The 26,712-nt window shown below is 39.8% G+C and overlaps 2 protein-coding genes across 2 annotated transcripts in view; one reads left to right on the top strand and one right to left on the bottom strand.

The window, feature by feature from the left end:
- Positions 1 to 26,712, top strand: part of SHC4 (SHC adaptor protein 4) — a 126,682-nt gene that overhangs the window by 73,645 nt on the left and 26,325 nt on the right. Inside the window, exons 5-9 of the mRNA XM_028100364.1 lie at positions 6,588 to 6,641; positions 10,540 to 10,591; positions 19,959 to 20,082; positions 21,609 to 21,780; positions 24,538 to 24,598. Coding sequence (XP_027956165.1) covers positions 6,588 to 6,641; positions 10,540 to 10,591; positions 19,959 to 20,082; positions 21,609 to 21,780; positions 24,538 to 24,598 — 463 coding nt within the window. The remainder of the gene's footprint in view (positions 1 to 6,587; positions 6,642 to 10,539; positions 10,592 to 19,958; positions 20,083 to 21,608; positions 21,781 to 24,537; positions 24,599 to 26,712) is intronic.
- On the bottom strand, positions 1,062 to 2,808 carry EID1 (EP300 interacting inhibitor of differentiation 1). The gene has a single exon (XM_028100365.2). It carries the CDS (start codon positions 2,728 to 2,730, stop codon positions 2,155 to 2,157), a length of 576 nt encoding a protein of 191 aa, XP_027956166.2. The 5' UTR covers positions 2,731 to 2,808; the 3' UTR covers positions 1,062 to 2,154.

The raw sequence follows: 26,712 nt of genomic DNA, 5'->3' as shown, positions 1-26,712 counted from the left end.
AACCCAGATTTGAACCAGGTAGGCTGGTTCCAGTATGTGTTAACTTTAACCTTTAAAACAAGTGATTTTATGCTTTTAAAAGGGGTGTTAAAATGCTACCATTTTCTATCTTCAGTAAATACAAACAAGTATTAATTTCAGTGATCTCTCAGTTTACTACCTATTTTCCCAAGACCAATGAACCAACCATCAAGAGGAGTCCATTGTGGAGTCCAGGTCTTTCTCCCCAACATGAGCCTTCCAACCCAACAGGGAGTCATCTTCTTTTCCTCTCCTCTTGCTCCCCACTCAGTCCCAGAGAGGAACCTAATCACACTTCCTTGTTTGAAGACCAATTTTTTTTCTATTTCCTGACATGTTTATCTGGAGGTACATGCAACTGGTTAGTTACCTGTGCCCTAGCGTCCTACACCCCACCCCCAAATTGTTAATTCACATCATACAATTATCTATACACTCATCTAGCTGCAACTAAGAGCTGTTTGAAAATGCAATCAAAGTGAGGCATGGGAGAGGTTAAGTGCTAACATCTCACCTATGATTTCCCTATCTATCTATCTATCTATCTATCCTCTAACTTACCAAGCTAGTATTTAAATAATTATCACCCTTGTCAGTCCTCTACAGAAAAGAACCCCCCTCCTTAAACTAAAAGATGATCGTAACATAAATAAGGCTGAGTTGTATCGGATGTGTCCTTTACTGCCATAATAAGCAGAGGGTACCTTTTTATTGATCATCAGACCTACTGATACACTGTTTTTCTGGGCACAACTTTCTGACATTGTTCTTCTTATACAATTTCAGAACCTTAACAACCACAGCAACATGCTCACTAATAGGACAGTTTTTCTCAGGCTGGCAAATTCTTTTATAGGAATTTGCCAAGTTTAATATCCTCAAGTTAATTTATAAATCAGTTATTTGAAGCTGGAGCACTTTCCCTTATAAATAGTGGTTAAATTTAAATCATAAAGTGGTTTCAATCATAAAATAAAATAGCACAATACAATAAAAAGTAGTGTTTAAAGTACGTGAACAATACTATTGGCCAAACAAAATACACAGAACAAGAAATTTTATTATCTTGAATGCTGGTGCATAACCAATAACAAGCTTAATTAGAGGAGGAGACAGAGGGAAACTTCAGATACTGATGTGGATTTCTGGGCAGGTTTAAAACTTTTAAAGGTTGAGGGCATAATTGTTCAGTCTTTTTTTTTTTTTTAGATGTAGGGCTTTCCTTTTACTTGACATGTTCACTTCAACAGTTCTTAGGCTATGAAGTTCAACCAAAGTCTTTCACCTGTAAAGTTAAATGAAAAACAGCGAATAAAACAATTTCTCTATTATGTAAGAGTATTAGAAATAGTTTGTTTTGTTCTTTCACATACATTTTAATGTCTAAATTTGAAATTTTATTATGGATGTCTTAGTTTTTGAGTTTTAAAAATGGTAAGACAACAAATTTCCTTGAATTACAGATCACAGTAGCTTTATGAATGATCAAGATACATGTACAAAGTTTCAGATGCTCTTGAAAACACATTTTGAGATATAGCACACATGATACATATTTCTTTTTGGGTTTGCTTTATACCCAATTTATTTTACACAAAAAATTTAGCCTTTGATCACTGGCTTGGACAGACCACAAAATGGAATCTTCAAGAGTTCTCTCAGTAGGCTTTCAGTCCAAATGATTCAGACATATTGTGTCCTAAATTAGATGTATTAGTTACATTTTCTCATGTAATTAGTATCACTGGGGTCTTGTACTGGTAGTTTGTCTTGGTCATAGCTTATTCTTGCAAAACCATCCCTTACAGTGAAATGTGAAAGGTATTTTCTCCAATGCAAGGAAAATAATCTGATCACTAACAGAGTCAAAGCCACAGGTGTTTCAGGAACGTTCTTGAAAACAGATTTCCACAGTCCTAAGATGTGTTTTCTTCTTCCTTAACAATTCTTTTTCATAACTGTGCAGTCACTGCCCTATTCTATTCTGCAAAACAACAACAACACACAAAATTTTTTTTTGAGGATCAAGTTTTTCATTGGCACGGTACGATCTGGATCTGGAATGAACCCAAAAGACAGTGGGAATGCTGGGTCTCTCCTCAAGTAGTTTCCTCCTCTTTTAACAGCACGTAATTACTCTCTATCAATAATCTCATCACAGCCGAGTTCTTCGGTCAGGCGATTGACAACCATAAGTGAAAAAAGCTCTTCGATAAAAGCCAACTGATCAAACGGGGTCTTCTCATAATGCATTTGAAACCCGGCATCCAGGGCTGCTTCCCTTGCTCTGGATGTTCTCAGAAACATCTTGTTGGCTTCTTCAAGGGCCGCTGATACTCTGTAGCCTGCACCACTCAGCTGCTCCTCTTCCGGATAATCATAGTCGTCCTCCCAGTCATCAAATTCCTCGCCCTCGTCCTCGCTCTCGAAGTCAGGGCCCGCAAGCAGACCTGGCTGCTCCCCAGGGCTGGGCCGGTTAGCAAGGCCTCGTTCCCCCTGCGGCTCCGCCATTGGCTGGGCCGCCTCCTCCTCCATTGGGCCTTCCTCCTCGAGCTGTGGCGGGGCCCCGTTGCGGGAGGGGTTCAGGGATGGCTCCCGGCTCCCGCTGCCTACCTCCATCTGCGGAAGGTCACCCTCGCCAGGCATCACATCCATCTGCAGGTCATTGCTCTCTTCATAAAGCTCGGACAGCTCGTTCATTTCCGACATTGTACAAGCAGCTCAACCTCTCGCAAGGCGTTTTTGCAAAATCGGAGCTACGCGGACGAGCCGTTCTGCGCGTGCGCAAACGCCGTGCGCTTGCGTGACCCTGTGCGTTTGCGCGACCCCCAGACACCGCCTCCCATTTGGCGTGCCCCTCGGGGGGGAGCTGCTCACTGTTCCGCGGGGAACGGTGGTACCGCTTTCGATCCGTTCAAACTCCCTAGGTAGACACTCTGCCTATAAGAGAGTTACTTAATCTCCCCTTTCTTAACCGTTCCGCTGCTTATGATGCTGTAAACTTGAAAATGCTTTAGGTGGCCTCTGTAACAACGTTTACTCCTCCTCCCCCTGCTCCTTACCCCTTCTGCTCTCTCCTGCTCTTCTTCCTCCAAACCCAGGCAAAATCGCTCCCTTTCATCTGTACGCTTAGGATTTCTAAATCCACACCGCCAAATCACACAATGTTCCCAGCCACAGATCAACATACTGAGAACTGATCCGTTAAGCTCTTCTGTTTTCTCCATTTTTTAAAAAAGTTAAATTCACAAACATATTATCTATCTCCTTAAAAACATACATGCTGAAGAAGTACTTGGTTCCATTTATTTTCGCAGGAGGTAACTTCCCACTGTCCTCAATTTGGTGTGTATTCTTTAAATCTTTTTCCTTTGCATTTATATGGATCTTTATGTCCTCGTGGAAAAATCTTATTTTGTGTGTGGGTTTTTTGTTTTTGTTTGTTTTTGCATGCCTTAAATAACTCTTCAATTACAAAACAAAAAGCCCTTCAGCAATGTCTTGGAGATTTAGCTTTGTTAGTATACATAGATGAGTCTTTTTTTCCCTGGCATTCATTTGTATAGTTGACCCAATTATGCACAAATAATTTCCGATTTTTCGATATTATAAACTATGGTTAAATCACATCCATATGCGCCAATGTTTCTCTAGAACAAATAACCTACAAGTGGAAAGGCATAATTGTAGGGTATGCATTTTTAGGTTTTTGTTTTGTTTTGTTTTGTTTTAAGATTTTTTTTTGACAGAGACACAGCGAGAGAGGGAACACAAGCAGGGGGCGTGGGAGAGGGAGAAGTCCTCCCGCGGAGCTGAGAGCCAGATGCGCTGCTCTGTCCCAGGACCCTGGGATCATGACCTGAGCCCAAGGCAGACGCTTAATGACTGAGCCATCCAGGAGCCCCTGCATACTTTAGTTTTAACACATAGTATCAAACTGCTCTCCAAGATTGCTCTCCTCCCCGGTGTTTGAGAATATCCTTGCCACACATGGTTTTGTTGAGCAATTTTATCAATTTAATGATAACTTGTTTTATTTTCCATAGCCTTGATTTCTTAGAGATTGAGTATTTTTCAATATGTTTATTGAGGGCGCCTGGGTGGCTCAGTTGGTTAAGCGACTGCCTTCGGCTCAGGTCATGATCCTGGAGTCCCGGAATCGAGTCCCGCATCGGGCTCCCTGCTCAGCAGGGAGTCTGCTTCTCCCTCTGACCCTTTTCCCTCTCGTGCTATCTCTCATTCTCTCTCTCTCAAATAAATAAATGAAATCTTTAAAAAAAAATATGTTTATTGAAATTTGTGTTACTTAAGAAAATTAACTGGTCTTATTTTTGGTTTATTTCTTTTTGTTATTGATTTGTAGGAATTTCTTATAAACTATATGAGTACTTTGTTTTACATGTTGCCAATATATGCTTCCTGCCTGTTGTTATTTGTCCCATTTCAGGGGTCTTTTTTTTATACAAAAGTTTTAAAATGAGTTTTCATGTAATCAAATTGAAGGGGTTTTTTTCTATGTCTTTTTCTTTCTATTAAGATGGATTTTCCTATTTCACAGATCACAAGCATAATTTTTTATTTGTCTCCTAATATTTGAATAGATCTTTTATGGATAAAACATTTATATAAATACTATGAGGACAGGATTTGTTTATATATTTTTTACAGGTATCCAGCTAATTCAGCCAACTCCACTAATTTAATCACTGTCCTTTTGTTGGCTGTTTGGTGCCACATTTGTCATAGATTAAAAGACAATGAATGTGTAAGTTTGTTTTTAGACTTTGTATTCAAATGAATTTCTGCAGTTTTATAGTATGCCTTGCTGATAAGGAAAATCTTCTCTCTTTGTTCTTTAAAAAATTGCCTTAGCTCTTTGCACATTTGTTCTTCCATGTGAATTTTAGAAGTAGCTTGAAATGTTACCCGAATGACATAGGTGGAATGTTTGGAGTTGCGTGGAATTTACAGATTAATTTGGGGGAGAATCGACATCTTTACAATATTGTCTTCTCATCCATAGAAGTGATATATATCTTTCTACTTATTTGTGTCTTATTTTTACTCTTCGATAAAGTTTTCTAAAAAGCCTTACATGATTCATACTAGTTTTATACTTAGGTACTCTTGTAAAATATACCCCTCACCGCAATACAATATCTGATTAGCTATTGCTGGTATGTAGGAATGACAGTTGATCTTTGTATATTGATTTGTTTTTAGTAATCACTTTTAACTGAAATACAACTATAGAAAACACAAATATAGAAAAGTGCACAAGTTGTAAGTGTGCAGCTTGGTTATTACAAAATGGACGTATTTGTGTAACCACTACCCAGATGGAGAAACACCATTTGCAGGATCCCAGAAAACCATTTGCTTTCTCTTGCTTTGCCCCACTATCACCATCATCCTGATTTGAAACAGAATAAAATATTTTTGCCTGTTTCTGAACTTTATAGAAATTAAACCATGCAGTGTATATACTTTGTGTCTAGCTTCTTTTGCCCAAGAAATATGTTCTTTGCTACATAGTAGTCCATTGTTTGAATATCACAGTGATCATCATTGGGATTGTTTCCAGTTTGGGGCTATTACAAACAGGGCAGTAATTTTCTTTCTTGAGAAGATCTTTGGTGCAGTATTTACACGATCCATTGGAATACAGCTAAGAGTAGAATTGCTTGACCATCTTATGTAAGCAGAATCGTGTGTAGATTAGGTTAAACAATTCTGAAGATGAGATTAGCCAATTGATGCACAGTTGGTATTTCAATGAACCTTCAAAGCAGTATGACAAATACCTCTCTATAAATTGGTCATTACACTGTGGTTTCCAAACAAGCAAGCCTAAACTCTCAAGTGAAAGAGATTGTCTTCTTGGCTAACTAATGCAGTTCACTTGGATAGTCTACTTCATATTGAAAATCTTAATGTTAGGGCCTTAGTATGCTTTTGGTGGTAAATGACTGAAACCCAATTCAAACTAACTTATATAAAAATAAATAAATAAAATAGAAAAATACATAAAAAGATAAAGGGGGAATTGTATTGGTTGAAGTGATGGACTAAATATTACCACCAGATTTTTTTTTTTTTTTTTTTTTTTTAACTCTCAGCTTTGATATTGTCCAGAGGGAAAGCTTCATTCTTCCATCAGGCTTTTCCCACATGGCAGCAAAAGATGGCTCCCAGAAGCTTTGGACTTAAACTAAGGCCCTTAATGGCAGAGAGAGGTGCATTCTTTCCTATTATCCATTTCAGTTCCTCTCTATGGTATTGATTGGCTTTGCTTTATCCAGAGGGTAAAGCCCATTCTGATGGGCTAGGCCTGGATCCCATGTCCAGCCATAAGGAGAGGGGCAGTGATACGGGCATGTCAAACCTACTTGAACCTCATGAGATTATTACAGAATGGGGATGGAGTAGTTTCCAAAGGGATGCTGAGCAGACAAACAAACAAACAAACAAACAAACATACGTGTATCTGTTACTGTTAGATTGTATGTAACTAGACATAATTAACTTGTAGCATCATCCATGTTTAATCTGTTTATGTTTTACAGATTATTGCAAATCATCATATGCAGTCTATTTCATTTGCCTCTGGAGGGGATCCTGTAAGTATGGACTCATGAAAGCTCTTTTTATAAGAGTTAAAAGAACTTCCATGTAAAGCATGGAAGTGTAAACCATGTGAAACCCTACATAACTTTTCCAGTGTTTTATTACAATTTGTGAGTAGCTATGTATAATCAAAGATTTGGCTTTGACAAAATATTTTCTGTTACTGATTTTTAAAATATTTGGAAGTGTAAACCATGTAAAAACCCTACATAACTTTTCCAGTGTTTTATTACAATTTGTGAGTAGCTATGTACAAAGATTTGGCTTTGACAAAATATTTTCTGTTACTGATTTTTTAAAATATTTGGATTAGTGGATGAGCTAATAATATTCCATTATGTTGTGAGTCATGGAGTTATCATCTGAGATTCTTCTTGTAAGTAACATCTAAGTCATGAAAAACAAATATGTCATACATGTGTTGCCAGTCGCCCCTCAGCATTCTTAACAACACAGAGTTCCAGGCAGATCCTTTTAAGCAATGGATTTGACATATGAGGGGAAGCCTAGTTGCCATTCCGGCTGTCAACCAAGGCCACCAAGTCTCATCTAAAATGAGCAACCAGGTTTGCAGAAGCTCGTGGAGGGGGAAAGCTTAGCTAGCAGGAGAGAACTGCACTTCGTTCCCCATGAACTGTGGGAGACTGAGCAAGTGCTCGCTCTCCAAGCATACTTTACAGAGTGGAGGGTCATTCCCTGACTCCCTACTCCATATTTCTGAACCAGAGCCAAAGGAAGGAGGGAGACATTGAAGTTAGGAAACCTGGGACTGACCAAGAAACAGATCTGTTTAAACTGAGGGGGTAGAAGGAGGATTTTGCTCTTCCATGATATTGGGACATTTTTCTTCTCCCTGCAAACATATACAAGCTAGAAGAGGACTGAGTTTGATTTTCGTAAGGATCGAACATCAGTAAGGTCAAGAAAACATATGGGGAGCAAATGGAGACCTTGTTCTTCCTGACAATGTATTACCTTCTTTTCTGCTGAGCATTTAATATTAAAGATTGTATCCTTCAGAAATGAGGGAATAAAATCCAGTATAATAGTTGTTGGTTTTTTTTTTCTATCCACCACATTTAGTTTCTTACTTCCAATTGAGGAATCAAATGGAGGGTCATAAATGATAAGACATATAATTCAGAAATCTAAGAGAGGTATGGAACAGTAGTAAAAACTAAATCTGGCAGGTGATGTCACTGCAAAGTTTTGACCTCTATGCTAAATATTTAAAAGGAAAAATTATTGTCTATCCTAAAAGGAAATGAAGTTCTGAAGTTACTCTGTTGTAATCATTGCTTCCCTTACCGGCATCTAAAGTAAGCGACTTTCTTCACTTGGTTGTTGATGTAACTTTTTCATGTGTGAAATATATAGTTAAATGCTATTTAAATTACCCTATTCTTTAAAAATTTCAGTAATTACTTGTCTCCACATTGGCTTCCGGTGACTCAAAATGTTCAAGCATGTCAAACTTAAATATCCTGTCTTCAGAACTTATTTGAAGCATATGGAAGAAAAGTCCTATTTATAGGACTTCAAATCATTGGGTTTTTTTTTCTTTTATTAATGGACATTTAATTTTCCCTTTAGGCTTCTCTATTTTCTCATCTTTCAATTTTGGGTATAGTTATTTTCAAATGAATAGATTAGTTCCATGGTCCTACCATTCAATTAATATGTAAACCAAATTTTAAGAGCTCTAGCTCTTCCCCAAGAGATTCCACAGATGGCCAATTGTGGATTCATTAGAAACGGGAGCAGTGGCAGCGTGGGCCCAGTACTGAACCTGAACTCCCATCCAGCCAGCTTCATAATTTGGCCTCGACCATGATAACAAAGCAGAGAGGGTTGACTGAATCCAGCCTGAAAAGGCCAGCGTTGTCTCTTCTCTTCCTAACCTTATAGCTCAGTCATCCATAAAGGAACTCAAATATTTTCCGTAAGTTATGTAATGAGTTCTATAAGCTAAGTGTTAAAAATAATTATAGGTGTTTGCCCTAAATTTCCCTTTCAACTTTCAAGGGTTGCTGTCATTTTAGCATTGGTATGCAAATCATTGTTTACCCTAGGCAAGCCCGCATGATGTCTATCACAGTTCTCCGGAATCCTGGTTCTTTTTAGATCATCTTCACATGCCTTTAGTTTTTTAACGCTTTCAACCCACCAAAGCACTGACCTTACCAAAAACAAATGGTAAAGAATTTGTAGTGCTGTGGGGAAATTTGTACCTAAGCTGCTAGTGCTTTGCCTCGCACCGCGTGATGGGAGATAGCTATCATCCCTGTTACTAGCACATGGCAATGGCCATAGCTTTGTTTAGGACACTCCCTGAGATCATTTAGAGCTTCACAGCTACCTGGGTGCAAGATGCTAAAAGTCTCCATGGCCCAATGTAGTACCTTTCAACCAGATTTCCTCCCAAGTTTGAGAAATACTGGCTGTTCTTCCTTACCTCTTGACCTTTGCTCACCCTTACCTTTACTCTCTTCTCAAAGACATTTACTTGTCTTCCTCCTGTCAGCCCTGAAGACAGTTCTTGGTAATGCTTCTGTATCTCTGTATACTTTCTCCTTTTCAAAAATGCATTCCAAGTATGTCACAAATATATGTTCTTATGTTTTTTCCATCATTTGTGTCTTGCCTTTAACATTCTTTACATTCTCCCAGAAATTTGCAGTTATAGAATTTTAGAACTCTAAGACCACTGGAGACTGTTTGGAGGATGAGGTCCCACAACCTCTTTCCCACCATCTAATGCACCAGACAGTGTTGCTGGCGTTCTCCCATCTCTTCGACTTTATAAATAGCAGCCAAGCCCCAGCACTTGTGGCTTTGCTTCTAAGTTCATATAAAATAAAGCTCATAGATATGACCTTATTTATTTACAAGATATTTCAAACCTTTTATCTGTTAGCATGAGATAAGTTTATTTAGATGTTTGTTATTTTTTAAAATAACTGAAGACAAGTTATGCTGACCCTGAGATCTGCTTCCTGCGTGTTTCACTGTGGGTTATTAAGTGATTGTCCTTGTGGGTATTATACACAGGCTTTTATTTCCTGCCAGTTGATTGCATCTTCCCTCTGGAGAGTCATACTTCTAATCTGCAAATGGCATTGTGTATATGTTTTTTTTCCCTGAGAACTGAGATAACAAAAAGCATCTTTAATTATTAAAATCTTATCACTCATCAGTTTACTGTTTCAGTAAAAGTCAGAATTACCAAGTGGCTTTTTGTTTGTTTTTACAAAGTCAGCCACACATCTTTTTGAACTCCTTAGATTTTTCATGGGTTCTCTTTTTCAAAAATGATTTTTCCTTTCTAGATATTGATCAAATAAATGCTTTGTATTTTTGCTTTGTTATTTCTTAAGTTAACTCGCTCTGCACACAAGCAAGCTAACAACCACAAAGCCCAATGTGTCTCTGTAATTGACTTATTTTCTGACATAGATGGTGTCTCTTTGGACAACTGGGAAATCATGGCACCACCTCCTAGTTTATGACTCCTTTGTGGTGGCATAACCCCTGGTATTTCACCTTTCAACACAGGAGACAGTCACAGTCCCTAACCATTTTTTAAGAATGTGTGTCCTAACATATTCCCTATGTAGATTCTTTTTTATGCTCAGTAAATAAGTATCACGAAATCTGCCTCTAAATTTTTAATTTTCAACTTCTCTCTCCAAGGGGCAGAGGATGTGGACTCCACAGTGGCTGAACTACACAGTGTGTATATATATTCCCTCCTAGGATGCTTTTCTTTTCTCTTTAAGTAGAAACATTTGTATGTAAGGCCTTACCTCAGTATCATGTCCTAAATGTACTCTTATCTTTCAACAGTATAATCCATTCATTTTAAATGCAATCATTTTCCCTTTTTTATAGGACACTACAGACTATGTCGCCTATGTAGCTAAAGATCCAGTTAATCAACGAGGTATGGAAAGCAACTTCTAGATTTTCTTAAGCGCTGGTATATAGCACCTTTAAAAAGTAACAAGCAGTTCTTTTCAATATACAGAGTGATGAGGATCACTAGAGTGCTATATTGGGTTCTAGAAATATTATGTGAATTTGAGTTGGAAATAAATAGCCCTGCTAGCAGAACAAAGTAGAAAAAAATATGTAGTTGGGATTTAAGTCCCAGTCATTTGAGGGATCCTTATACCCAAAGGCTTATTATCTATTTGTATAATCAAAAGAGAAGCTGTTTTGGTTATAACAGAAGGGACTGGCTGCCACACCCCCAGTGAATGAATGAATGAATTACACAGAAGACCCAAGCCAGTGAGATTATTGGTCTCAGCAAGTGTGTGTGTGTGTGTGTGTGTGTGTGTGCGCGCGTGCACACACATGCTCATGAGTGTATGTGTGTGGAGCCTGTGCATTTGTTATTCAAAGAGTCTGGCATGTCACTTTGAGTGTTCGGCTTCTTCTCATTTTTGGATCTCAGCTTATGTCTCTTCTTCAGAGAGATCTTCTTTGACTGATGGCACTTCCTATCTACAGTAGCATAACCCACCCTGCTGCATCATAATACTTTATTTCTCTTCTTATTAACACTTAGCCCACATTTTTGTTATTTTATTTACTCATTTGTTGATGTGTTTCATGTCTGTCCTTCCTACTGAAAGCTCCATGAGGGCAGGAACCTATCTACTGTATTCGCTGCTGTTTCCAAAGCACTCATCAAAAAGCCAGACACATAGGTGTTGCAACAAAAATAACTATATTTGTTAAGTGAATGGAAGAGCTAAGTTGATTCGATTTCTCATCCCAGGATTTAGCAAGTTTGCCTAAGTAAACTCATCTCCTGGTGAAACTTTGGGATAAGGGCCTGAAATTTCTTAAGTCATTGGACCTCTTTAGACAGACATGGTTAATGTTGCTTCTCATCCCTGATTCTGGGACATTCAACTCCTCTTAAGGATGAGCCTTAGGTTGCTTCTTCTCCTCAACTTGAACCTATTAGGTCAGCATCTTGTGCCACCCCAAGGATAGGGTTTGCTCCAACACATTTATTAAGTACACGTGAAGTAGAATTTGGAAATTCAAAGAGTTATAAAACAAAGAGGGGAAAGTGTACATGGCATGCTGGGGGTAAATAAATAGAACATATTTGCTAGAATGCAGATTGGGTATGGAGGAAAAAATGTCTAAAAGACATCTAGAGGGCAGATAGGATAGTGCCAATAAGTAGGGACTGAATCTTCAAGTAACTGGGTGGAAAATGCTGTTTACAAAGCAGAGCTTCAGGAAGATTTATTTGGGAATAGGATGGATTCAGAGAGACACTTAAGGCAGGGAGATCTGTTTGGAAGCTATTATGATAGTCAAAAAGGAAATGATGAGGACCAGCTGCTAATACAGGACCTGGCACGTAGTAGATGCTTAGCAAATGCTTGCCAAAAGAACATGGCTCGATGAGATGGAAAAGCAGAAACAGGTGACAAGAATTAAGCAATACTCCATTGAAACTGACTCACTGTAAACCATATAATGAAGAATGGATAACCATCAAAGATGAGTAGGAGAGACAGAAACTAGTGAAGGGGAATGGGGGTGTAGGAATGGAACACAACAGAAGATACCAGAAAAGAGCAGCCTCTTTTAATTAAGCCTGAGTTTCCCGAAAGAATCACTGCATGCTCTTTTAGGGAAGGGCTCTGAACAAAAAGCCTTTTCTCTTAACCTCAAAGGACAGGGTGAAAGGAAGAACAAATAGATCGGGAAGTCTAGATGTTGAGTAACTTTGCCATCAGTCACTGAATAGCTCAGGCCTGTCATTGCTCTTCCATGAATGGTGGTGAGGCGTTCAAGGACTGACTGGTTGCTTACTTGCTTCTCTAGGGGAATGGGTCTACCTAGAAGATAGATGATTTAGAAGCATAGGGTAATTTTCTGGGTGCGACTCTTGGTTTAGGCTCAGGTCATGATCTCAGGGGCATGAGATCAAGCCCCTTGGTCAACTCTGCGCTCAGTGGGGAGTCAGCTTGAGGTTTCTCCCTCTCTCTCTGCTTCTGTCCCTCCTCCTGTGCACTCTCTCTAAAATAAATACATCTTAAAAAAAAGAAACAGGGTAATTGTTTTTTGGATTAAAAAGTTGGCATCTCCTCCTCCTTATTGCTCCTTTTCCAGTCTCCTCCTTCCCTTTCTTATTTATCTTGGTCATAGAAACTTCTGTGAGAAGCCGCTCCCTTGTCAGCATAGCCCCTGCTTGCACACCCCTCCAGAGTCAAATCCCTTCTCCTCACCAGAGCCCCTGGACTTTAATTTGTGCCCAGAGGTGCCAACACGGCTTTCAAGTCCACACATAATTATGAATTACATACTAATATAAAAGGGGCTGAGCTAATCATTGTGACGGAAAAACAATTCCTGGCCAGCTTGGACCCCTCATTTCGTCGGAGAGAGAAACATGGTGTGTTGGAGGTGCATGGAGAAGGAGGGGGGCCTGGACAATAGAGTGTGGGACACAGCAGGGGCTCAGTCAGGACTTGTGGGAGAAATGAATCCAGGGCCAGATGAAAGAGCCCTCTGATGAGAGCTCAGGGCTATGGGTGTGGGTGTGTGAGTGTGTGTGTAAAGGTGGGGTCACAGAGAAAGGAAGGAATAGAAGTAGGGGAGTCATGGCTGAAAAGCGAGGCCAGAAACAGAGTGTAGAGGGCTTTGAATGCTGGCCAAAAGGTCACGGGGAGCCATTGAAGATTTTGAGCTTTATAGCAATTATTCTGGCTTCTGCCATTTTACTGAAATTGCAAAATGATAACTTTTCCGGTATTTGTATCTGTGAAAGTGAAGCGGGAGGGCAGAAAATAGTCTGGAATCGTAGAGTCCAATTTGGAGGACATCCCATTAGCCCCAGGCAGGAGTGGTACTGTTTACATTACACTGGGGGAGAAAGGAACCGCTTGGACACATCTGTGAACTAATGGAACTTGGCAACACTTTAGATATGAAGGTTGTTGAAGAAATAGAAATCAGATATTCCTGAGGACTTAATGAGATATTATATACAATGCAAATATCTCAATAAGTGGCTCGTAGTAAGTATATAATAAATGGTAGCTATTATTATTATTACCCTGTGTGATATGGATTAGTGTTGCCATTAAGAAAACAGGGATTATTACAAATGGGAAAAAAGACAATCCTCTAGAGAAACAGTGGGGGAAACCTACCATTTATTGCATGCTCACCACATGGCAGGCATTTCATCCTTACATCAACTCTCTGAGATCGGTATTAATTTATTCCTTTATTGTAAAAGCAAACACTGGCATTGAGAAAAGTGAGATTGTTTTCTTAAGCTCAGCCAGCTAATAAGCAAGTGAATCAACTCCCAGGTTCTGAGCACACCTTTACAAAAGAACATTACAAGGCACCAAGAAACATTTAGAAAATTTTACAAGTTTACTAGCTACCTTGTTAGCAATCAAATTATAGTTAGATACCATATTTCATCTTCAAATTTCAAATATTGACAAAAGGTAAAATGGGGTTTAAAGTAGTAGTTATTTTTGGGCGCCTGGGTGGCTCAGTTGGTTAAGCGACTGCCTTCGGCTCAGGTCATGATCCTGGAGTCCCGGGATCGAGTCCCACATCGGGCTCCCTGCTCAGCAGGGAGTCTGCTTCTCCCTCTGACCCTTCTCCCTCTCGTGCTCTCTATCTCTCATTCTCTCTCTCTCTCAAATAAATAAATAAAATCTTTAAAATAAATAAATAAATAAAATAAAATAAAGTAGTAGTTATTTTTAACAATGCCTGTAGGATTGTGGATCCAAGTGTATTGGAGAGCAAGTTGACAGTTTGCATCCAAAGACTTGAAAAGGTAAATACTTTTGAACCAGCAATTTAACTTCTAAGGAAATAATTAGGGCATGGACAAAGATTAAGCAATAAAGATCATTGTCATGTATTATTTATATAATAGAAAAATAGAATTAATTCAATATTCATAAATAGCAAATTATGTAAATGAATCCATAGAATGTACTACTATGCAGCAATTTAAAGCTAGTGTAATAGAAGAATAAATAATGACCTGGGGTAAATGTCGACAGTGTTATTAAGTCAAAAAGCAGATTGTGAAACAATGGGCATAATATGACCCCAGGTAATTTTTTGGAGGTAGATATCCTTAGAAAAAAGATTGGAAAGAAAAAGATGCCAAAATATTAATAGCAGTTATCTTTAGGTAGTGAGACTTAACATAATTTTTTTTCTTGGTGGGCCTTTTTATTTTCTAAAACTCCTACAGTGAGTATTTATTGTATTTGTAAAAAGAAATGTTCTAAATCCTTGAATAAATAAAGAAAGTAGTGAAACCAGAAAGAAGATGTTATAGAATTACCTAGTGAGTTTGGTTCATTTGGGGGAAATGTTCAGCAGGCAGGAGACGCTCAGGGTGGGAGAGGGGGATGGGAGTGTGGGGGGTAGGGGAGACAGAGAGAGAGAGACCAGGCCTTCAGGTGCAGGTTTGGAAAAACTGCAACTTCATAGCCCTAAGAGTAAGCAAGCTCCAGGAGGAACCTGGAAAGGAGAGGGCTGGGGGTCTCAGGGAGTAGAAGTCAGAGGCAGTAAAGAACCAGAGGAGCAGTCAGCGGGAGGAGAGAAAATAAGGAGATGAGTATCATCTAAGAAGGAGGAAGAGCACATTTCTCTGGGAGAAGACATCCCAGAATGAGACACCTCAGAATGCCACATACTGAAAAGGAGCTGGGGGGGGTGGGTGAAGGTGGAAAATGCCTTTCAGTCGGGCAGTTAACAGGCCATTGGCCCGCCTGGGAAGCACAATGTCAGTAGATGGGATAAAGGTAGGAGAAGGCAGACCTCGGGGATGAGGAAGAACATGGCCCACAGTCAGAGGAATCCTGAATGTTCCCACCACCTCTTATTTGTTCCGTTCACTTTTAGCGTTAATGTATTCAAATCAGGGCACTAGTCACTTTTTTCCATCTTGGCTAGGACCTTTTATAAAAGTGAACTCTGCATTTTATAAAAGGCCTTTTCTGTAGGAAAGGCAAGTTACCCTAAGAATGTTTTGAATTTACTTAGTGACTAATATGGCTTGCCCCTGTAATTGGTATGAATAGGAAATCTGTATTCTCTTCACCTCTCACTCCAAATGTGTAGTAGTCCAGGAAGGTTTAAATATTTTCTCTGCATCTAGTATGTGAAGAGGCCCCAGTTTACCTGGGTACAGGAAGGTCCTGGTTCTCAGTCTCTCAAGAAAGTTTAAAAATTGTTTTAAAAGACTGTAAAAACAATTTAAATTAACCTACTTACTTATATATATGGTTATGGTTATAAAATCTATGCACGACTGCCCTGGTGACATAAGTTAACTATGGACTGACTGCTAGCTCGCCTCTTTGGCTCTGTTTCTTCCTAGGAGTGGAGGACTCCTTGCTTCAGTGTTACAGCGCCATCTGGTGGTTAACCTGAGGTGCTGCACTTTTGAATTTCGAGTTTATTAAAAAAACAAAAAATAAACAAAACCAATCCCTCCCCGCCCCCCCCCCGGTCTATTAAAAATAAATATAGACTAGTAAAGAAGGGCCTGTTATCCTGTAAGAATAGTTCTCAGTCTCTTGTCCATGAATATCCAATTAGGAGACCAAATGAAAAAATTGAAGAATATGAAGCTAAGATTTTAAAAAATCCTCCTTAATACAGTACTTGATACCCGAAGGTAGAGTTATGGGTCTGTCTGGCTGCAGGTGGAATGAAAAGAACCCATATTTGCATCGGATTCCATCTCAGGCCTCCATGCAAAGTTATCATATCATTGGAAAGCCACATTCTTTTTTTGGCCTTTGGGACTTTTCATACACTTGTCTTTCTTTCTTCCCATTAGCTAAAGATTGGTCAATTCTTGACCAACCTGGCTGCTTATCCAAGCATTTGGAGATGGGTCTAACCCTGGGAAATGAGCACATTTGTATGTGATTCAAAGCCCATCCATATTCTGGCCCATGACCAAGCTCAAAAAGAACCAAGACAGTTTTTATAGAGCCGCATGTCCCTGAGTAGCAACAACAGCATTGTGTGTGTTCGCTGAAGGCAGGGAGGCTGCACAGGATATCTGCACAGGGTCAGCCTTTTTGTCCAGTGTCATTCCTTTCCTGGTGATGGGCACTGCTGTTTGTTTTCTATTCAGTCTTCTCAAAAGAGTAATATGGCAGTAATGAGGTTCTCCAAAGCAAAGCAGAACGTGTTGGTAGCATCAGCCCAAGAACAGGACCAAATCCTCAAAGTATCAGAATCAGAAGAGTTGAGAGAAGTAAAAACATTTTGGAAGCATGTGAGAAGTGGTGATGGGTTTGGTTGTTTCCTTCCTTCCTGAGTATCCGCATGCCACAAGAACCCACATGCCTGTTTCCCCCGGAAGGCTTAAGCTGCTGTGACAGAGGGAAGTTAGGCTCTCTAGAAAGCAACAAGGGACTTCAAAGATCACCTGTGCTCTCTCTCGGCAGGTGAGGATATCGCTGCAAACCGACTCGTTTGGGGTCACACACATTGTGGCATAATTGGAATTTGAACTTGAATCTGAATCTTTCCACGGAGTTCTTTTAAGTGTTCTTGTTTTCTCATCGCCTTAAAGCGAGATACACTCATTTTTCTTCAGGTGTATAGATGTATGTACGTTTGTTTGAATTTCCTGCCTCTCTCATTATCTTCCTTCCTCTCTAGACCTCTTCTTGAACCTAAGAAAAAATAAAATTTAAAAAATCATTTTCTGTATTTTGATATATTTCTGACGTTGACTTTATTTCAAATTGGACCAGAAATTTATGAGATGAAAAACAAAAGATTTCAAGTGAGTGAATTTCTTATCATAAGGTAACACAACTTCTCTTTGCTCAACTGGAGGGCACTTTCCAAGGCCACTTTGTAGGTGTAAGGATATCTCCAAGAGCAAAGCAACAGTGGCTGGAAGAACCTGCCTCCCTATGGGGCTCACTGCAGGTGTCATTTCAATGCAATTGAAGACAACTTCTCACATGAGAATTATTGATGTAATTCAGGAAAATCAATATGTATTCAATCAACACAATTTTTAAAACACCTTCTATGTGTTGGTTATGTGTGAAGCTACTGCAGAGGGAAAAAAAGAGCAATTTAAGATTACAATTTAAAGATAGATCAAACATTTTCCTTTGGTAGAAAAGATATACATTTATAGACATTCTTTTTTTTATTTTTAAAGATTTTATTTATTTATTTGACAAAGAGAGACACAGCGAGAGAGTGAACACAAGCAGGGGGAGTGCGAGAGGGAGAAGCAGGCTCCCCGCGGAGCAGGGAGCCTGATGTGGGACTCGATCCCAGGACACCAGGATCATGACCTGAGCCGAAGGCAGACGCCCAATGACTGAGCCACCCAGAGGCCCCCATTTATAGACATTCTTAATTGGGTTTTGAAACTAGAATTAGCTCCTAAGTCTATATTAGGATCCAAGTTGCTTCTTTAAAGGGACAACCTTATAAGAAATGGTAATGATAATTCTTCTAGAGATTTGACACCTTGGCATTGTTTGATTTAATAAACCCCCCCCCACAAACACATGCCTTCTAAAAATTTCATTTAAATCCTTTATTTTATCATTTTTTTAAAAAAAGATTTATTTATTTTAGAGAGCACAAGCAGGAGGGGGAGAGGGAGAGAGAATCCCAAGCAAACTTGAGCTCAGCGTGGAGCCCGACTTGGGGGCTTGACATGGGGTGCCATCTCATGGCATTCAGATCATGAGCTGAACTGAAACCAAAAGTCAGATGCTCAACCGACTGTGCCACCGAGGCGCCCCTTCATTTAAGTCCTTTCAATGAAAGTCAAGTTAGTTCCTGAATGAGAATTATCTGGAGATTCCTTGAGATGAGTATTAACATAAGGCTAAGAAAAGAAACACTTGTAGGTTCTACTATCACATACTGGTATAGGCTCTGCAAATTCTATCAGATGTAAATGAATTGCCTTTTTCTCTAAATAGACACAAAATCCTTTCCAGGACAATGCAAGCATAAAATCATGCTTCCAAGTCAGCACAGTTAAATCATTCTATAAAGACAACTCTCTCTCCTCTCCTGAGGCGTCCCTTTTAGTGATGTGTCCCAGTGTTGGTTTCACTGTTCCCGAGATCCATGAAGCTTCCCGGGCATCTACTCTAATTCCTCATGCACTCACCTATGCCTTTCTATTCTTAGAGAATAGCTAGCAATTTTTATAACATTCTTATATATATTTAACTGTTATCAGAGCTTTTTCTCATCCCTCCATTCTTCAGGCTATACAAGCCAATATATTTTTTAAAAATTTTATTTCTCATGAGACTTATTGCCTCCATATTAAAGTTATTCTTAGGGCTCTTTCTAAGCCATCCTTATGATGCTTCCATTTCAATTAAATCTCCATTCTGCAAGGCCCTAAGCAAGACCCCATACTCTCACCAAAGCAAGAATGATATTCCATATGGTGGGAGGTGAATTTATAGTCCCTGAACATAAGCTCCTGTTTTTATGTCTGTCATAAAGCACTCTTTATGTTCTATCAGCTTCACCCTTCATAATTTATTTCTTTAAATTACTTCTGCAAGTCTCCCCCTTCCCAGTAGCTGCTTCTCAGAGAAAGTATCTAATAACAATTTTAATATCTTCTGATCATCATCACAAAATCTTGTTTGTTTGTTTGTTTGTTTTTTAAATCTTCTTTTTGATGCTTGATGGAGATAGTTCTTTAGTAGGATTTTGAAGACAGGGATTACCACACCATCACTGCTTTGTAGTAGCAATGACAGGGCAAAGGGGTATTATAAAGCTCCCCTCTTCACCAGCAGCTCGTCCCCCACTTTGAGGGGAGAGGGGGTGGGGCTTGGGGGGAGGTTTGGAAAGTTACATTTTTGCAAAGACAAAATACCATGCAAAGAGCCTCATCTTCCTGTCAGATGGCTGCCCTAAGCATCTCCTGCACTGAATTCTAGAGCTAACTTCGAACATGAGTCACATTTTTGGTTAAGATCAGTCTAGTTTTATAACAATGTGGGCCCGAAAAACCTGTCTTGAGACCACAATTTGTCAGTGTTCTGAGATATTTCAGTGTAAAATATGAATGTTTCTTCTCTTTGATGCATATGAAATAGAAGGTATTCTTTTCTGCCACTTGAGAGCTGAAAAGAGCTTATAAACCTGCTCCCTTTTCCTCAATTAAAAGTTCATGTTCTGGAAATATTTTAACTTTATGTAACCTCTTCTTGTTGAAAATTTATTACAGTTTTTTTAATTTGTTTTTGTACATCCTCTTGCAGCCTGTCACATATTGGAATGCCGCAGTGGAATGGCCCAAGATGTCATAAGCACCATAGGGCAGGCTTTTGAACTCCGGTTTAAACAGTATTTGAAAAATCCTTCTTTGAATACTTCTTGTGAAAGGTCAGCCAAGCATTCTATAATTATTTGACTTACTGTATTTATTTTGTTTTATTTTAAAATGAATTTTCAAACTAATGAAATGAATCACTTCTTTTCTTACAAATAGGCAGTTTCAGTACAAACACGTAATGGCATTTTCTATTTTTCTTCCATTTATATTTGTCCAGGTATTTCTTCTTGCTTTGTATCCAAATTAAAGGAGACATTCAAAGTTAGAAGGGGTATGCCCTATTTCTCTGCTATTATACAGAGCTATGAATTAAGTAGTATCATAAAATAACCGACAGCAACACATTTCTCAGAATTGTTTCAGTCCCAGATCCCTTTCATACCACTAAAAAAAAAAAAAAATCAACACTGAAGAGCAAAATAGTAAGAATCAAATGTCTATAGCAGGAATCACTGTTAGTTTGCTGGTTTGCAACGTAAATAGAGGTGCTCCATCTAACGTGTGGGAGGGCTGGAAGGTGATGTGACCCAAGGATCAGGTTGTTCTATCTGAGGCACAGAGAGTCTGTAAGGAAAGCTGAGCCCTTCAGGCCTGACAGACTCCAGTGTGTGTGGAGTGCAGTGAGGCCTCTGGCTTGCAGAATTCACACCGGAGAGACAAAACTCCCTCTTGGCCACTTTTAAATGCACTCCTCCCCCAATTAGTTATTTTGTGTATCAGCAAACACTGGGCTTGGAAATCTCCTTTTATAAGGCGGTGTGGGGTAGCAAAGGAGAGGGGGTTACTAGGAGGCCTTGATGTTGAATTTTTCCCAGGGTAACACTTACATCTTAGTGCTATCATTTTGTGACATGTAATGAGCCCAACAAAACTATGTGGGTTGTTAGTGGAATCAGTTCAATCCAAAAGGGCTTGATTTATTCTTTTTCATAAGAAACTTTTACTAATTCCAGTTTGGAAGTAAAGTTGTTTGTTTTTTTGTCCTGTTTCAATTTTAAAACAATGCATGTTTACATAAATCTACCCACTTGCCACATATGGTTCTAATATTTCTTTATGAATCCCGTATACTCCTCCAGATCTGTGCAGACAAGAGAGCTGGCCAGAGCTCTTACTTTTTTCATCTTGGTTTAATAAACTGGGCCAGGCCCTCTGCCCAATATCTAAATTTTTTTTAACAAAGCATTTCCAAAATGGTACAATCAAAGCATGCTGAAGATACTCAGGAAAACTTTATTTTTATACCCTACTGACAAAAATGACTTACATTCAGAGAGTTCAAATATATGTGTGTGTGTGTGTGTGTGTGTGTGTGTTTCTTAATCACTGGGAGGAGACACAAAAGCATCACCCTTGGCACTTTTTGTTGGCTTAGCTTACTTTAATTGTCTATGGAAAGCTAAACAACCATCTGGTTGCTTCCATCCAGATGTTTGACATCACTTAAGAACAGCTATAAACTTAAAACATGAGTGCAAAGTTTTTCAGGATGATTTGCATGGTTGTGATCCCTCTACCTCCCCTGTAGCATTTGAATTCCCACCCAGCCTTTTGGGGATTCTTTTTTCCCTTACAGTGAGGAGGTGCCCATTGATGGTTCCGTGGAGGAGAGAGAAGACCATGAGTACTACAATGAAATCCCCGGGAAGCAGCCACCTGCAGGAGGTGTTTCTGATGTGCGGATCAAAGTCCAAGCCACAGAACAAACGGCTTACTGCCCCATACGGTGTGAGAAGTTGTGCTATTTGGTGAGTGATGTTTTATTGTTACCGGAACTTAGTGATGTGATTCTGTCCTTGCCCCTGGAGAGTTTGATTTAAGAGTTTCCAAATGCTAGTTTAGAGAAAGTATCGTCTCCCTCAGTACAGCGCCAGAGAATGAATCATTGTCGGAGCCTGCACTAGATCATTTTCACTCTGAATCCCTGAACCTCGGCCTATGTGGATAACTTCATGTCTCCCTTCGCTGGGAAGACCAGGGCTGGCCAACATGGGACGCTCAACATCACCCTTCCTGTCTCCAGTCTTGCTCTGTTCTCCTTGCTGCTCATCCTTAGCTACTGCCTCCACAGCCAATCCTGCCCCTGAGCTCCTGACCCCATCCCCTTCTGCCAACCCTCTGCCCTGGTTCTGTCCTTCAACCCCGTCTCAGTCTTTATTTTCTCTTTGTCTACCAGTTATCTCTCTTCCGTCTGCAAATAAATTTGGACTCCTTCAACCAACTCGTAATGTCTTACTTCCTTCTCATCTTCCTTTTACCCCACAAACTTCTAGAAAACATTGTCTCTATCCCAGTTTTCACATCAGCACTACATTTCTAAGATCTGAATTCTGCTTGATGTGATAGAAATGACTTGTACTGTGGTCACCAATGGTTTTTTGGTCACCGATGGTTTAATTGCTAAATCAGTTTTCTTCTTCAATACTCTGAATCTGTCTACAATCTGCCTCTTCCTTTTTTTTTTTTTAGACATCTTCTGTTATCTTCTAAAGCAGTTCTGTTCTTTTTTTTAAAGATCTTATTTATTTATTTGACAGAGAGAGACACAGCGAGAGAGGGAACACAAGCAGGGGGGAGTGGGAGAGGGAGAAGCAGGCTTCCCGCTGAGCAGGGAGCCCGATGTGGGGCTCGATCCCAGGACCCTGGGATCATGACCTGAGCCGAAGGCAGGCGCTCAACGACTGAGCCACCCAGGTGCCCCTAAAGCAGTTCTATTCTTATAGAAAAGTTGAAAGAATTACGCAGTGAACGCTCATACACTCACCATCTAGAGTCTACAATTAACTACAATTAATATTTCACTAAATTTGCCCTGTCATCCTGTGTAGCTCTCTCTCATCCATCAACACATCTTATTTTTGGTATGTTTCAAAGTAAGTGACATTTTTCTTTTTTTAAGTTTAAATTTTGTTAGTTAATATATATAGTGCCATATTCGTTTCTGGACTAGAATTCAGTGATCCATCACTTACATACAATACCCAGTGCTCATCACAGCAAGTGTCCTCCTTAATAGCCATCACCTGTCTAGCCCATCCCCCACCCACCACCCTCCATCAACCAACAGTATGTCCTCTGTCATTAAGAGTCACTTATGGCTCATTTCCCTCTTTCCTTTCTTCCCCCCTTCCCATATGTTCATCTGATTTCTTTCTTAAATTCCACATGTAAGTGAGATCATATGGGATTTGTTTTTCTCTGACTGACTAATTTCACTTAGCATAATACACTCTGGCTCCATCCATGTCATTGCAAATGGCAAGATTTCATTCTTTTTGATGGCTGAATAATATTCCAGTGTGTGTGTGTGTGTGTGTGTGTGTGTGTGTGTGTGTGTATCTCACATCTTCTTTATCCATTCTATCAGTTGATGGACATTTAGGCTCTCTCCATAGTTTGGCTGTTGTTGATAATGCTGCTATAATATCTTTTCTTTATATCTTATTTTCTTCTACTCCCTCCTCTGCAAACCCAAGCCCTTGCCCTTACCACCCTTTCTCTGTCTTTGGCCTTGCCCTTGGTTTCTCTTCTGGCAGAACATCTGTATACAAACTCCTCCAACTTCTCTGTTTTCAGCCATTACCTATTTCTCCAGCTATAATGCCATAAGCATTACATTGCTTGTGTTAAGGTTGAACTCAGCATTTTCTCCTTGACTCCAAAGCACATTCCTCTACTGATTTACTCATGTTTATTAATGGCACTGCTATTCTTTCATTAATCTGCAGTCTTTTGTTTTTTTCACGCTCTGGGCTCCATATCAACTCAGTCTTCAAGACCTAGGAGTCTACCATGAAATCTTTTGAATCTACCCAACCTCTCACATTCCTCTTGCACCTTTCTAAGTTCTGGTCTTCACTTGCTCACATGATTCTGAAAACCCCTTTCTTGTCTCCAGTTTCATTCCCCCAAACCCTTCTGCATGGTACTGCCAAATTAATCCTTCTGAAGGATAGATATTGCTCTTTTCAAAGGCATCAGTGATCTCATTCCATTATTGAAGACATCTATCTATCTATCTATCTTTGGGATCATTGCAATGCTTTGATGGATGAGACTTTCAAGGACGAAAAGTGAGTCTAGCATAAACCTCAGTAGAGTAGGGCTCCAATCTGTCACTGTTAGATAGGGGTTTGCTAAATACTGAGTGTTTATACACGTGCCCTGGAAATCACACTTTCTGGCTGAAACTTGGATTGAGTCCTGGAATGGGACCTCCCAAGCAAAAGCAGTAACCCTAAGGCTATAGGCCTTATATTGGCAGTCTTTATGACTCCCCCCCTTCAAACCCACCTCTGCAGCCCCCAACCAATGCACTACCACAGGAGTCTCTGCTCCTAATCCAAAATCCCAGTTTCCTGTCAGACACTTCCTGTGTCAGAAAGTGAAGTTGTCTGCCATATTCTGCTGGGAGCATTACTAGTGTTCTGTTTGTTCTGTTTGTTTTTTGAAAGTATGACTGTATACCACATTTGTAAGTGTTTCACAATTTGTTGTTTGTGCAGCCTGGGAACTCCAAGTGTAGCAGTGTGTACGAGAACTGTTTAGAACAAAGCCGGGCAACAGGTAGGTACAATTGTCCTTCCCCATCTGCCACTCTCCTTGTCCCTTGCAAGTATTATGGTTGTGTGCGGCCCTGGCTCTTACATACTTCATGGGGAAGGCAGGTGTATATAACCAAACACATAATGCTTTGGCTGCAGGCTTCCCACGTTCTGAGAGGCCCAGAATTACCACATGTGTGTAACTTGGAAGGTTCACGGTTTTGCCTCGTGCTTGTGTGCTCTGCCACACCATCATTCTACCTTAGGAGGTCTTGCACTGCTTTCACATCATGAAAAGTCTTCCTGGAAAACTGCTTTCTCTGCTCACAACTCAAGGGAGTTCCACTTCAAAGAAGATCAGACATTAAGCTAATATGAAAATTGATGCGTGTCAAATCCATTAGGATTAAGATAAAATCTTTAAGCAGAAAACAAAAAGAAATCTGAAATGTGAGAGTCCCAATTAGGGGCCCACGTACCCCATACTTCCTAGGGCATTAAGTGTCTTATTACTGCCCATGATAATTGATGTTGGGCACAACTTTTCCACAACACAAATGTAGAATGTCAACCATCAGATCGGAAATATGTTTTCATGAGTTCCTAGATCACTGCTAGTTAGTCATTTAATTCTTATAAATTGTTGAAAGTACTTATTTCTTTGGGAAGCAAAGTTTTGCAGCATTAGAGGGTGAGAGAATTGGATGGTAGAAGTAATAGGGTGGAGGATAAAGTTGGATAACCACACTTAGGGACTCAAATTAAATTAGCAGGAACTTGCCACCTAGAAGGTAATCACTTCTAAAGTTACTTTTATACTTCTTACGGAATTATGCCAATGTAATTTATTAATTTTATTATTATTATTATTTGAGAGAAAGAGAGAGTGGAGGGGTGGAGGCAGAGGGAGAGAGAGAGAGAGAGAGAATCCGAAGCAGGCTCTGCCCAGCGTGGAGCCTAATGCAGGGCTCTATCCCATGACCCTGAGATCATGACCTGAGCTGAAATCAAGAGTCAGACGCTTAACTGACTGAACCACCCAGGCGCCCCTAATTTTATTATTTCTTATACAAGGGCGATACATGAAAATTTATCATTTTAGGTACAGCTCTGATTACTATCTTTCTCCACTGTGCAAAATAATAGGAGTAATGAGCTAAGACAGTATTGTTAATTCTTTAAAAATATGGTTCTTTTTGATAGATATTAAAATTCCCTGCCATTCTTTAAAGTCATTTACAACTTTAACCTAACTTTTAATAATATGACTAAAACAAATTAAATTAATGGGAAGTGTAAATGTCTTTTTACAACTATGCTCCCTAGGAGCTAAATTCCTCCCTCCCTCCTTTCCCTTACTTGGAAATCCCTAACCTAAGGATTTAATAGTCAGGAACATATCACATATGCCCAGTCTTACAGTCATTTCCTACCTGTGTTGAAGCTCACTTGGAAATATCTCTACATCCTGTTTCCTCTCATCCTATATTCTTCATTTATACAACACTTCACTCAGTGGCTATTTACGAGGACCTCCTGTGGGTCTGGCACTATGCAAGGACGTAGGAATGGAATCACAACCAATACTCATGTTGTTTGCAGTTTAAGCAGGAAGACACACCTTAAGCAAATGCTTACAAATAGGATGACTGTTTCAAAGCCCAACATGTCATGGGAACAAATAACAGGGAAACCTAACTTGATCTGAGGGGCTATAGAGGGTCTCCCTAAACTCTCTACAAGCAAACAACCAAACCAGGACCTGAGGGATGAGTAGGAATTATCCAGGCACAGAGAAGGAAATGGGGAAGGAGGGGCGAGAGAGGGAGAGAGAGAGAGAGAGAGAGAGAAAAGTATAAATGGGAACCAGAATTCCTGGTGTGCCGGGACCACTTCCTGGATCACTGCAGAGAGAAGACAGGGGAGAGAGAGAGTCTTGGACCTAGACAGAGTCCTAAGGAACTCCAGAATTTTGGGTCCTATACAGATCCCTCTCTCCCAGCTTATCCTCCCCCTTTCCATTAAATAGTCATCGTGGCACATCCTCCTGTTCTCAGTCACCTGGCTTCTGAAGGCAACTCACTGAAGGAAAACCCTCGCCCTTCCTAGAATGACGTAACATATGCTAAATCACAA

The sequence above is a fragment of the Eumetopias jubatus genome, unplaced genomic scaffold, assembly GCF_037043125.1.
Source record: "Eumetopias jubatus isolate StellerSeaLion01/CBP00866 unplaced genomic scaffold, mEumJub1_p1.0 scaffold_7, whole genome shotgun sequence".
NCBI classification, from domain to species: Eukaryota; Metazoa; Chordata; class Mammalia; order Carnivora; family Otariidae; genus Eumetopias; species Eumetopias jubatus.
The sequence above is the reverse complement of the archived record's forward strand: the minus strand, read 5'-3'. Positions and strand labels throughout refer to the sequence as shown.